General features: G+C 43.9%; 1 protein-coding gene across 2 annotated transcripts in view; it reads left to right on the forward strand.

The window, feature by feature from the left end:
• The first annotated feature begins 661 nt into the window (after nucleotides 1–661).
• The window catches only part of rdh8a (retinol dehydrogenase 8a), a 21777-nt gene continuing 8844 nt past the window's right edge, over nucleotides 662–13594 (forward strand). Inside the window, exon 1 of one of the 2 annotated variants that reach the window (XM_064986291.1) lies at nucleotides 662–735. Coding sequence is in view for 1 of the 2 variants with exons in the window: in XM_064986290.1 (XP_064842362.1) it covers nucleotides 11261–11366 (106 nt within the window). In the remaining variant the exon portion in view is untranslated. Of the gene's footprint in view, nucleotides 736–10876; nucleotides 11367–13594 lie in introns of those variants that run through there. The other variant, XM_064986290.1, reaches the window with a different exon arrangement.

The following is a 13594-nucleotide window of genomic DNA, read 5'->3' on the forward strand; positions in this document are numbered from 1 at the left end:
ATCAATGTGGTGACATTTTATCTTTACATTCATCGTAAAGTCTGAGTTTTTTTTGAGAGTTTGGAACTACAGATGTAGGATCTTAATTTGATCACTCTTTTGTTGCTGAGAATTTTCCAGCATAGGAGGAAATGCAAACGTGTAGTGTATTTGTGTTTTAAAAGGTATTCTAAAGTCATTCATTTCCACTTTGACATTTCAGACTTGATTTGCCCTAATGAAAAATGTATCAAAACCTGCAAAAATGTCCATTAATTATAATCTACATACTAATTCAAATGTCCCATCGCTGCAGGATTATTTTCCAGCTGTAGCAAACTAGATCAAATTAAGATCCTACATCTGTATAAAACCTAGAAATGGCTTTTAAACTGACTGTCTCCATTTCCTTTCTCTCCATTCAGTAGCAGAGCATGCCAGGACAGGACAGCCATCCGGTTGAAGGAATTATGCATGTGAAATCTCAGAGTTAGGACGCAACTGAGTCTCTGCCTGCCAGACTCTTGATTTATTGACATTTGAAAGGGAATATGCATTTTGAATGATTTGTTTGACTTTCTGTCTTTTTTCAAGCAGACTAAAGATCTTATATAACACTTATATTATCTCATCAGGGATACACCTATGATGTCATCGGTTTGCATTTCATCATTAGATACTTCGACAATATGATACACTAAAGCTAAGGGATCCAGACCCTGTTATCATCTACTTACACTGAAGGCCCATTGAGAGGTACAGTAATGTGGAAGATGTGTAATAATGATGATGATGAAGATTATGTGCTTCATAATGATGGTTGTTATTGTATATTCGACATTTTTTGAAAGTGCGACCGATTGGTTGATATTTGAAAATTGGTTGCTATATGATGGTCCATTTAAAGTGGGTTATACATGGAGATGTCAAGAACAGCTAAGAGAACCTTCCCCCCACGAGGAGAGCATTACTAACATCTGTAGACAATACATGAGATGGATGAGACCAAAACTAATATGAGGTCCAACCTCAAATATCAAATTCCCCAAAACGTACAGTTCTAAAAATGCCTTTAGTCAGTAACTCTGAACAGAGAGAAAACTGACGTTCATAACTAACTGAGCGAAAGGAATTTGAGAAAAGAAAGAAAGGTTCTGAGTGAGAAAGGTTCTGAGTGAGAAAATGTAGGTTCATCTGTCAGACTCGGGTATCCTTGGCCTGATGGATGTATGAAAGTAACTGCCCACACACATATACACACACCATCCTACATATGTCAAGCCCCTCACACACACGTCCACACACACCGTCCTACATATGTCAAGCCCCTCACACACACGGCCACACACACCGTCCTACATATGTCAAGCTCCCCACACACACACACCAATCTACTGTTCTACTGTGAACCCCCCTCCCCCCCCACTGCCCCACTGGTTCTACATTCAGAGCGTTCGGAAAGTATTCAGATCCCTTGACTTTTTCCACATTTTGTTAAGTTAAAGCCTTATTCTAAAATGTATTAAATAAAAACAAATCCTGAGCAATCTACACACAATACCCCATAATGACAAAGCAAAAACAGGTTTTCAGAATTTTTTGCTGCAAATGTATTAAAAAAACAAAAACAGAAATACATTATTTACATAAGTATTCAGAACCTTTGCTACGAGAATTGAAATTGAGCTCCAGTGCATCCTGTTTCCATTGAACATCCTTAAAAAAAATATATATGACCCTTTATTTAACTAGGCAAGTCAGTTAAGAACAAATTCTTATTTACAATGACGGGCCTACACCGGCCAAACCCAGACAATGCTGGGCCAATTGCGCGCCGCCCTATGGGACTCCCAATCACAGCCGATTGTGATACAGCTTGGAATCGAACAAGGGTGTCTATAGTGACACCTCAAGCACTGAGATGCAGTGCCTTAGCCTGCTGCGCCACTCGGGAGCCTTTGAGATGTTTCAACAACTTGATTGGAGTCCACCTATGGTAAATTCAAATGATTGGACATGATTTGGAAAGGCACACACCTGTCTATATAAGGTCCCACAGTTGGCAGTGCATGTCACAGCAAAAACCAAGCCATGAGGTCGAAAGAATGGTCCGTAGAGCTTTGAGACAGAATTGTGTCGAGGAACAAATATGGGGAAAGGTACCAAAATATTTCTGCAGCATTGAAGGTCCCCAAGAACACAGTGGCCTCCATCATTATTTAATGGAAGAAGTTTGGAACCACCAAGACTCTTCCTAGAGCTGGCCACCTGGCCAAACTAAGCAATCGGGGGAGAAGAGCCTTGGTCAGGGAGGTGACCAAGAACCCGATGGTCACTCTGACAGAGCTCCAGAGTTCCTCTGTGGAGATAGGGGAACCTTCCAGAAGGACAACCATCTCTGCAGCACTCCACCAATCAGGCCTCTATGGTAGAATGGCCAGTCACTCCTCAGTAAAAGGAACATGACAACCTGCTTGGAGTTTGCCAAAAGGCACCTAAAGACTCACAGACCATGAGAAACAAGATTCTCTGGTCTGATGAAACCAAGATTGAAATCTTTGGCCTGAATGCCAAGCGCTATGTCTAGGGGAAACCTGCAACATCCCTATGGTGAAGCATGGTGGTGGCAGCATCATGCTGTGGGAATGTTTTTCAGCAGCGTGGACTAGGAGTCAGGATCAAGGCAAAGCTGAACGGAGCAAAGTACATAGAGATCCTTGATGAAAACCTGCTCCAGAGCGCTCAGGACCTCAGACTGAAGCGAATGTTCACCTTCCAACAGGACTACGACCCGATCGAACATCTCTGGAGAGACCTGAAAATAGCTGTGCAGCAACACTCCCCATCCAACCTGACAGAGCTTGAGAGGATTTGTAGAGAAGAATGGTGAATACCGGTCTGCCAAGTTTGCAGTGTCATACCCAAGAAGAATCAATGCTGAAATGCTTCAACAAATTACTGAGTGGAGTGTCTGAATACTTATGTACAGTAAATTTACATTTACATTTAAGTCATTTAGCAGACGCTCTTATCCAGAGCGACTTACAAATTGGTGAATTCACCTTCTGACATCCAGTGGAACAGCCACTTTACAATAGTAAATGTAATATTTCAGTTTGACATTTTTTTTTTTAAATTTGCTAACATTTCTAAAAAATATTTTCTGTTTTTGCTTTGTCATTATGGGGACATGTGTGTAGATTAGACTATGGCTGTAACGGAACCAAACGTGGGAAAGGTCAAGGGGTCTGAATACTTTCTGAGGGTGCCGTACATCCCACAGTGGGAGAGTTAGATGATGGAGCATCCATCCTGGTACAGAGCTCTCTGACTGCTGGTGATACAGACCAGATCACGCAGATATACTTCTACAATTAGTTCCATATGTCACAGTGGACACTGAGGTTTACATATGATCACAGTGCTACACGATCTTCACACCACACCTGCTGATATAAATCAAAGCACCTCGTATCTAAAGTAGCTGGCCGGGGGCACAGTGAATGAACACATCACGTTCCACCACCAATATCATAATATATCATTGCCTTGTTCCGTCTCAGGCACTTGTACACATCTGGGTGGTTCTGTCATGTTCGAAGTTGGTCAAAGTGTGTACTCTTGGTCATGTGGTCAATGTGGACATTTCATTGACCAATTCCCTTCCAACAAGCTTCCTCTATAAAACCCACCTGAGACTATAGATCAGATCTGTTGGCAGTCGTTGCCTTTGACTCGATCCATCACTGGTCACATTCATATAACATGACATTAGAAAGTCCCCGCCTGGTGAACTCATGACTGCGTAAACCACACTGTGGAGGATGGAGGTCTGTGTTACTAAGGACTGAATGTGTACAGAGGTTAGTGGGACCAGTGACTGGATACTGTATTTATATCATGGGAAAATACACAAGACTTGTGTGCCTCCCTAAATGAGATCAGGTCAGGAAGTGACTCATATACTGTCTTAACAGGGGAGTGACTAATTGTCAGTTTTTCCTAGTTCAGTTTAGGTCCATTGTAATAGAGCTAGGCTGCACTACCAAGCACAAGTGCAGTAACTGCTCGTTTGGTCGAAAATGAGTTGATGTCATTTTTGCTACATTAAATACATGCTTAATCATGTGGACAAGTATCCTGCCTCTATTGTATTGTGTTTTGGGGGAAATGTGGGTGATGTTAGCAGTAACTGCATAAAGGCACTGTGAAACCAAGGTAAACAGCGGCAGGTAGTCTAGTGGTTAGAGCGTTGGGCCAGTAACCGATCTGACAAGGTAAACAGCGGCAGGTAGTCTAGTGGTTAGAGCGTTGGGCCAGTAACCGATCTGACAAGGTAAACAGCGGCAGGTAGTCTAGTGGTTAGAGCGTTGGGCCAGTAACCGATCTGACAAGGTAAACAGCGGCAGGTAGTCTAGTGGTTAGAGCGTTGGGCCAGTAACCGATCTGACAAGGTAAACAGCGGCAGGTAGTCTAGTGGTTAGAGCGTTGGGCCAGTAAACGATCTGACAAGGTAAACAGCGGCAGGTAGTCTAGTGGTTAGAGCGTTGGGCCAGTAACCGATCTGACAAGGTAAACAGCGGCAGGTAGTCTAGTGGTTAGAGCGTTGGGCCAGTAAACGATCTGACAAGGTAAACAGCGGCAGGTAGTCTAGTGGTTAGAGCGTTGGGCCAGTAAACGATCTGACAAGGTAAACAGCGGCAGGTAGTCTAGTGGTTAGAGCGTTGGGCCAGTAACCGATCTGACAAGGTAAACAGCGGCAGGTAGTCTAGTGGTTAGAGCGTTGGGCCAGTAACCGATCTGACAAGGTAAACAGCGGCAGGTAGTCTAGTGGTTAGAGCGTTGGGCCAGTAACCGATCTGACAAGGTAAACAGCGGCAGGTAGTCTAGTGGTTAGAGCGTTGGGCCAGTAACCGATCTGACAAGGTAAACAGCGGCAGGTAGTCTAGTGGTTAGAGCGTTGGGCCAGTAACCGATCTGACAAGGTAAACAGCGGCAGGTAGTCTAGTGGTTAGAGCGTTGGGCCAGTAACCGATCTGACAAGGTAAACAGCGGCAGGTAGTCTAGTGGTTAGAGCGTTGGGCCAGTAACCGATCTGACAAGGTAAACAGCGGCAGGTAGTCTAGTGGTTAGAGCGTTGGGCCAGTAACCGATCTGACAAGGTAAACAGCGGCAGGTAGTCTAGTGGTTAGAGCGTTGGGCCAGTAATCGATCTGACAAGGTAAACATCTGTTGTTCTGCCTCTGAACAAGGCAGTAAACCCACTGTTCTTAGGCTGTCATTGTAAATAAGAATTTGTTCATTTTTCTCAGTTCTACACTATGAGCAGTTACTGCCTTTTTGCTTAGTAAGGCAGTAGGGAAATGACACAGTGCACATAAGCAGGAGAGAAATGAGAGAAAGAGAAGAGTTACTGGACTATTAAAACCATTCTGATAGCTCATATAAAATACCAGGTCAGATTTGGGTTTGTAGGGGGTGTTAATGAAAATAATTGCTGATGGGGGATGATTCAGCTTATTAACATTTAGGATCAAGTCTCATTAACAATCTGCTCAAACAATCGCCGCCACTCTCATTCTCCACTCTCTCCCTCTCTATGTCCCTACTCTCTCTCCTTCTCTCTGTTCCTCCTCCCCTCTCTGTCCCTTCTCTCTCTCCTTCTCTTTGGTTCTGTCAGAACCCTCTCAAATGTCTCATCCCTGTCTCTCTCTCCTTCTCTCTGTTCCTCCTCCCCTCTCTGTCCCTTCTCTCTCTCCTTCTCTTTGGTTCTGTCAGAACCCTCTCAAATGTCTCATCCCTGTCTCTCTCTCCCTTCTCACTCTCTGGGTCCACTCTGTTACTTAAAGCTTTTGTTCTCTCGCCCACTCCCCCTACCACTCTCTTTCCTTTTTTCCCTTTCATTTACTTCCCCCACCTCTGTTCTCCTCTGGGAAGTTTGCATTCCACACCTCCTCAGCAGACTGCACACAAAAGAGCAGAAAGCACCACTCCTGTCCTGTAGCAAACATTCCAGTCCACTGGGCTCTTTCACACAGCCACTGTTTGTGCTTTCAGAGCCAGTCCCATTTGTCCCCTCCAAACTCATTCAGCTCAGCCAGTCTGGTGGCCAGGCCACTGTTACAGGCAAGGGGGATAGAGCAGGCTGGACTAACACATGTAGACATGGACAAGCAATGCTATGTTTCATTGCAAAGATAAGGTTACATGGAGAAGTATTTTCCTCACGTTGCATTATCACAATTTGTGCACTAAAATAGTGTGAGTATTCAGTCAAAACACTGAAACTCTGTGTTTGGATTGATTCCCTAAACGAAATAATTATAACCAAGAATATTGATTCCACTTCAAAGACCAAATCATCTCTCATTTACAGTGAAATGAGTAGAAACGGCATTGACAGTGAATCTGAACTGAGGGATAAATAGAACTGATGGTTCAATCCAAAAGGCATACGTTCAAGTATCCTTCAACTCAGCAAACAGGAAATGGACTATTAGCCTCTTATGGAAAAGAGAGAACATGTGTTGCCTCTCTCTAGTCTCCTGTCAGAACTGCGACTGAACTCCCATGAAATGGATGAGGGTCTGATATGGCGCACGGCCCAGCTGGGGTACAGTGAGATGTCAGAGTGAAAAGGTCAGAGAGAAGATTGGGGAGCGGTCTTTTGGTAACACGTTTCCTTATGATTGCTTTATCTCACCTGTCTGCGGTAGGGAGGAGGTAAAGGAGGACTGAAAGATGGAGGCAACTTGGAGGATGAATGAGGTGGAGTAGGAGAAAGTGGAGAGCGAGAAAAGAGGAGGATTTATATATGGCTCTGAGGGAGGAGTGCGCGTGGCAGGGGAAAACAACGTGTACGGGCTTGCACCACTCCTTCTCTCTCTTTCCTTTTCTACCTACCTACCTACATATCTACCTACCTACCTACTATCTACCTACCTAACTACATATCTACCTACCTACCTACCTACCTACTATCTACCTACCTACCTACTATCTATCTACCTACCTACCTACCTACCTACCTACCTACCTACTTACTATCTACCTACCTACCTACCTACCTACCTACCTACCTCCCTACCTACCTACCTACCTACCTACCTACCTACCTACCTACATATCTACCTACCTACCTACCTACCTACATATCTACCTACCTACTATCTACCTACCTAACTACATATCTACCTACCTACCTACCTACCTACTATCTGCCTGCCTGCCTGCTATCTGCCTGCCTGCCTGCCTGCCTGCCTGCCTGCCTGCCTACTATCTGCCTGCCTGCCTGCCTGCCATCTGCCTGCCTGCCTACTATCTGCCTGCCTGCCTGCCATCTGCCTGCCTGCCTGCCTACTATCTACCTAACTGCCTGCCTGCCTGCCTACTATCTGCCTGCCTACCTGCCTGCCTGCCTGCCTACTATCTGCCTGCCTGCCTGCCTGCCTGCCTGCATATCTGCCTGCCTGCTACCTGCCTGCCTGCCTGCCTGCTTGCCTGCCTGCCTGTCTGCCTGCCTGCTGCCTGCCTGCCTGCCTGCATATCTGCCTGCTACCTGCCTGCCTGCCTGCTTACATACCTGTCTGCCTGCCTGCCTGCCTACTGCCTGCCTACCAACCTGCCTGCCTGCCTACGTGCATACCTGCCTGCCTGCCTACTACCTGCCTGCCAACCTGCCTGCCTGCCTGCCTGCTAACTGCCTGCCTGCCTACATATCTACCTGCCTGCCTGCTTACATACATACATACCTGCCTACCTGCCTGCCTGCATATCTACCTGCCTACTACCTGCCTGCCTGCCTACATATCTATCTATCTATCTACCTGCCTGCCTACCTGCCTGCCTGCCTGCCTGCCTGCCTGCCTGCCTACGTACATACCTACCTGCCTGCCTACTACCTACCTACCTACCAACCTACCTACCTACCTACCTACATATCTACCTACCTACTACCTACCTACCTACCTACATATCTACCTACCTACATATCTACCTACCTACTACCAACCTACCTACCTACCCACCTACTTACATACATACCTACCTACCTACCTACCTACCTACCTACTACCTACCTACCTACCTACCTACCTACCTACCTACCTACCTACCTACCTACCTACCAACCTACCTACCTACGTACATACCTACCTACCTACCTACCTACCTACCTACCTCTCTCTCTCTTCAAATGCCAGAGTGATAGCTAGAAGGCTGCTGACAACATTCCCTCCCCAGCAGCTCTCCTAATGTGAATACCTCCACACACACCTGTCCACAGACTCCCTAGGCAGGGGGAAAGGCACGCCAGGAACTCCCCCAGTGCTCCTGCCCCCTTCCCTTCTCACCTCAACTGCCTCCCCAGCCTCAGCCCACCACCATGGACAGAGTCTCTGGAGAAACACAAACACAAATCAAACATTCACACACCCAAATGTTACAGGATGGCTGTAAAGTGTCATTGACGGTTTGTGTTTTCTTGTCTTAAGTCTGAAAAGTAGATCTACAGTACCGGTACAATTCTTAGAAATGTTTGTTTTTTGATCCATTGTGAAGATGGGGAGCACCATGTGGATATTATAAAGAGTGTATCGATAGTTTGTAAACGGTTCATTATTATCATATTAACCCTTTAAAACAATTGTTACCTTAACCATTATCAGTCAACATCTAATAAAAGTTGTTCACTGGTCCCCCCCTCCCCCCCCCCCCCGATTTTTCAGAGACTAAAAGTTGGGACATTGGCTTTTTTGAGGGTAGGGATTACATTACGTAATGCTCTGTGTCGACGGCAGTAGAAAAATGCTTCCCAACCAGCACTTGTTTTTTCATTCTGTTTCTCTGCACTGCTTTACTGCTGTCTATTTTCTCCCATGTCTTGTATGTGTCATGTGCTTGTCACATTTTTCACAACAAGGCTAAACTGGTGTCCACTCTATCAGGCTGTTGGCTGAAGACTGACCGTTTGTGCATCCATCCATGATTCAGTAATAGTTGACATATGCCTCCCCTCAGGAAGAATTTCTCCTTTCGAAGTTATGAAGGAAATGAATAACCGCCTGAGAAGGACGAGAGGGAGGCTTTCAGACATAGAGGCATGTCCATAAATAACTTGAAAGAAGATACAAACAGTCTAGCTATCCTCTCTAAACTCTTCATGTTTAACTGGATCGTTCTGTGCTCATAAACTGTCCTAACAGGTGTGTGTGTGTGTGTGTGTGTGTGTGTGTGTGTGTGTGTGTGTGTGTGTGTGTGTGTGTGTGTGTGTGTGTGTGTGTGTGTGTGTCCTCTATACTGATCTTGCGGTAAGAATAGTGATCTCTATGTTACGTTGTGTGGACTGTAAAGATGGGGTGGGGTGGGGTGGGGGGGGGGGCTCATGAATATAGTACATTACAGGTTTGTTTGAGGTTAAATGCAAAGCACAGGAGATGGATGGATTTGCTGAGAGGGAGACAGGAAGAGAGAAGGTTTCAGCTCACCTCTCTGGCCATGCAGCTGTGGCAATAACATATTGAGATATTGAGTGTCCAACAAGCCCTAACATGGGTGTGACCTTTGTACTCTGGCCCAATCATCATTGCTACAAAAACCAGCCTGGTTTTACAATCTTATCATATGCACCTTTACACCTTGCTACACCCACCTTGAGCAGAATTCCCATGTTCAAACAAGGCAATGTCTCTCCATCTCCAAGCCAAAGCAACACATATAACCATAACTCCAAATTGACAGACCACTATTGCACTGGCTACAAACACATTCTGATTCTTCTACCTACATATACTTAATTTCTGCCCTTAAAACAGCATGGCTGAATTACCATCAATGACTTTTCTTCAGCATTGGATGCGACACAGGAATAGGAATAATTAATGCATTTGAGACTACACGGAGAAGCCTTGTCTGAACCAAATCCATTCATTCTGTATTTGCGTAATGGTTCTTTCTGCCAGGAGATGGCAGGAGAGCTCCAGCGCTGTAGCGCATCTAGATTACAGAACGTTCATTAATGTTACTGAAGGAGAACTGAAACCACACCAGTGTGAAATTTGAATATGGTGACGTGACGTGACGTATGTCTAACGCCACATTATTGAACTTTGCGCTTGACCTTCAATTGTTTTCACACTTTAATATATAGGGTACTCATTATTTTAACCTTGTGTTGTCAAATTGAAATTAAATGGTCTAATAGCAGCACACAATTCTGATATAGGTTTCTACAACTGCCTGGTTTTAACTAAAGAAGTTTTAAACGTTTCTTCATTAATATTTATTTATTTTAGTAAGAATAATACTCTATAAAATATTTGTATCTTTAAGCCAAAAGTAGACCTTACAAGTCGGGGTTTTATGACTAGGCACGTGTATATAAAATCAGGCAGGTCTCATAGACTAGACATAAATATAAATCCGGGATGGTCAAATTAGTATGATATGTTAAGTTTGGTATGGTTACATAACGTTAGCTTTAGCGACCTAGACACCTAGCTAACGCTAGCAACAACAAATTGGAATTTTTTTACATATCATACATTTAGAAAATCCGTAGAATACTGTACATTTTTTAAATTCGTAACATATTGTATGAATTGCAATTCGTAACATATTGGACGAATTAAATTTGTAACATATAATATGAATTGTAATTCGTAACATAGCCTATCATACGAAATGGATGATGGACATCCACAAATTAATACCATATATATATATATATATATATATATATATATATATATATATATATATATATATATACATACATATATACATATACATATATGTAGTATGTACAAAATGAGTAACTCAGATTTACGTAGCCTACAGAATAAAACGAAATGCTCTGAGACCAGGTTGCAGCAATAGGTAGACTTATGTCTGACAAATGTGAAAGCAGCCAAACACAGCAACATTAGACATAGGCCCTACTGGGAAATAAATATTTATTGAGGCTGTTGTTCAAAATTACATGAAAAATGCTTATCATTGTAACCCCTACCCATATGTTAGGCTGCCACACACAGTAAAACAGGCATTAATTTAGGGCAAGCAGCATTTATCAGATTTAAAATTCTGCTGGCAGTCGAGTTTGCGAGGTGCCTCGTCTTTTTTAGTAAAGGATTTTATAGAACATGTGACTAAATTACCCGCTCACATGGCCGCTGTGTTTGCATGATCCGCTTTAGTTTTTAAAGTCCAGTGCTCGAGCTCGCTCTGCATCAACCATCCGGAGCAGAAGACCACTAAAGAGCACGACCTAACCAGACAAATCATGGCGAGCAGTGGACAAAAGGTAGTTCTGATCACCGGTTGCTCCTCCGGCATCGGGTTACGAATCGCCGTCCTGCTGGCCAAAGATGAAAAGAAGCGTTACCATGGTAAATGCGCTTTCTTTACATTGTTTATCTGCCTTTAACGTCAGAAGCTTGATCCGACATGCTGCTAAAATCCCTCTGATCTTTGTTTGAACCTTATGGAATATGTTCTGTGTACAAATAAGGTCATCATTAGTCTATCTATCCAAAACAACTTTTACGCGCAGGTTCGACCTTTGCTCCCAAAAATTATAGCCTACGCGTTTTATTTCTAGACTAAATCTCCTATTGCTAGTGTTTTTTTTATTTTCTATATATATTTCCTATCGTGAGCCCTCTGGTTCTCTACCCCCCTTGATTCAGCTATTATCATCTGAAAGCAAAGTTTCCGGGGTACGGCTCCGCGAGGATGCCGCTTGCCAGGCGGGGATCATAAAAGAGACTGCCAGTTCTCTTTCAAGTGACTTCTCTCGTACAAAGCCCTCTTTATCGCACTGAATTGTAGACCGCTGCCCCGGTTTAGTGCCGTGCCTAATGCGCCTATAGTCCCCTCTCTGGAGCGAGTGTTGAAAGGGGGACAAAGTTTGAGACCTGTACAAGCGAGGGTTCACTAGCAAGGCTTGTTTGAAGTCTTCATCGGAGCTCAGCAGAGCTCGGGGCTCGTCGCGGACATTGTTCGTTTGTCATCCACTTTCCAGCTACAGACATCCCATCATTAATGTCAGTCTAGGGTTACGTAGAATTGTTCTTTCTTTGAGGGTAGTGGGGTCTTGGGATTTATCGCCGTGAAATAGAGGAGCGCAAACAGAAGCGATTAACAGCTCCCTCAACAGTACTCAGGGTTGAATCATTCTCGTTGAACTGTGACCTGCTTCCAAGAACAAGAGAGAGGCCACATTGCAGAAAATAACTTGATCTGTTCTCTCTGAAAGATCAGGAGGAAAATCCAGATTAAATAGTGCGCCTTATTCTGAGTATTAATTGGTAGCAGTGACATTTGCCAACTCCCGAGAAACCTCAACAATCCCAAATTCAGGGCAGTGTGGTTCCATTCAAGAATGTTTACTAAACTGTTGCCCAAGAATAATTCCAACAACAACTGAAGGAACAATGCAACTGTTGTTCTGTTGAAACTCATACATCTCTCTGTTGCTTTACAGACACCCAATTCTCTCATCATGAAGATCTTACTCATAGGTGTACAACACGTGCCCTTCGACAGACAGTATGCAGTCGAAGCTGGCACTGTCTGTCATAGTTCTCTACTAGCACTTCCACACCCTCACGAGTAAAGCAGATATGAGCAGTGCTTATTCTAGTCACACACCATTATTCCATGCTCATCCACTCACTCCATAGATACTGGATTGTCATTGGGGGTTTGGGGTCAGAGGTTACAGAACCAGATGAGATAAGAGGATGTCTTCATTCATCAAGGACAGCAGGTCTTCAGATCAGTACCTGATTAGAGCTGTTGATTTCCACCATTGATCTCTATTGTGTAATACTGTTTTCGCTCTATCTCTGTGTTAGAGCTCATCAATAAACGCAGAGGTGGTTGACCTCACTGTACAATTGGAATGGAGAATGTCAAGTCTCAAGATGTGGAAAACATTTCTGTACATACTGTAGATGGTAGATATTGTTTGTTACTCTATGTAGGTTCATGTCTCCCAGGTCCAGAGTTCAAAGGGAATCAATAGTGTGTGACTCAAGAGGATGGACGTGGAATAGACCCACTGACCTGTCTGTCTGTCTGTCTGTCTGTCTGTCTGTCTGTCTGTCTGTCTGTCTGTCTGTCTGTCTGTCTGTCTGTCTGTCTGCCTGCCTGCCTGCCTGCCTGCCTGTCTGTCTGCCTGCCTGCCTGCCTGCCTGCCTGCCTGTCTGTCTGTCTGTCTGTCTGTCTGTCTGTCTGTCTGTCTGTCCGCCTACCTGTCTGTCTGTGTGCAAGTCTACTATATCTGCTTATCCATGTGTCAGTGGGTCAGTCATCAGTCTGTTCCATGTAGTCTCATATATCTCAGATATATTGCTCTCTCTTGGTTTCTCTCTCTCAATTCAATTCAAGGGGCTTTATTGGCATGGGAAACATGTGTTAACATTGCCAAAGCAAGTAAGGTAGATAATATACAAAAGTGAAATAAACAATAAAAATTAACAGTAAACATTACACATACAGAGGTTTCAAAACAATAAAGACATTACAAATGTCATATTATGTATATATACAGTGTTGTAACAATGTATAAATGGTTAAAGTACACAAGGGAAAATAAATAAGCATAAATAAG

Source organism: Oncorhynchus masou, chromosome 14, assembly GCF_036934945.1.
Source record: "Oncorhynchus masou masou isolate Uvic2021 chromosome 14, UVic_Omas_1.1, whole genome shotgun sequence".
NCBI classification, from domain to species: domain Eukaryota; kingdom Metazoa; phylum Chordata; class Actinopteri; order Salmoniformes; family Salmonidae; genus Oncorhynchus; species Oncorhynchus masou.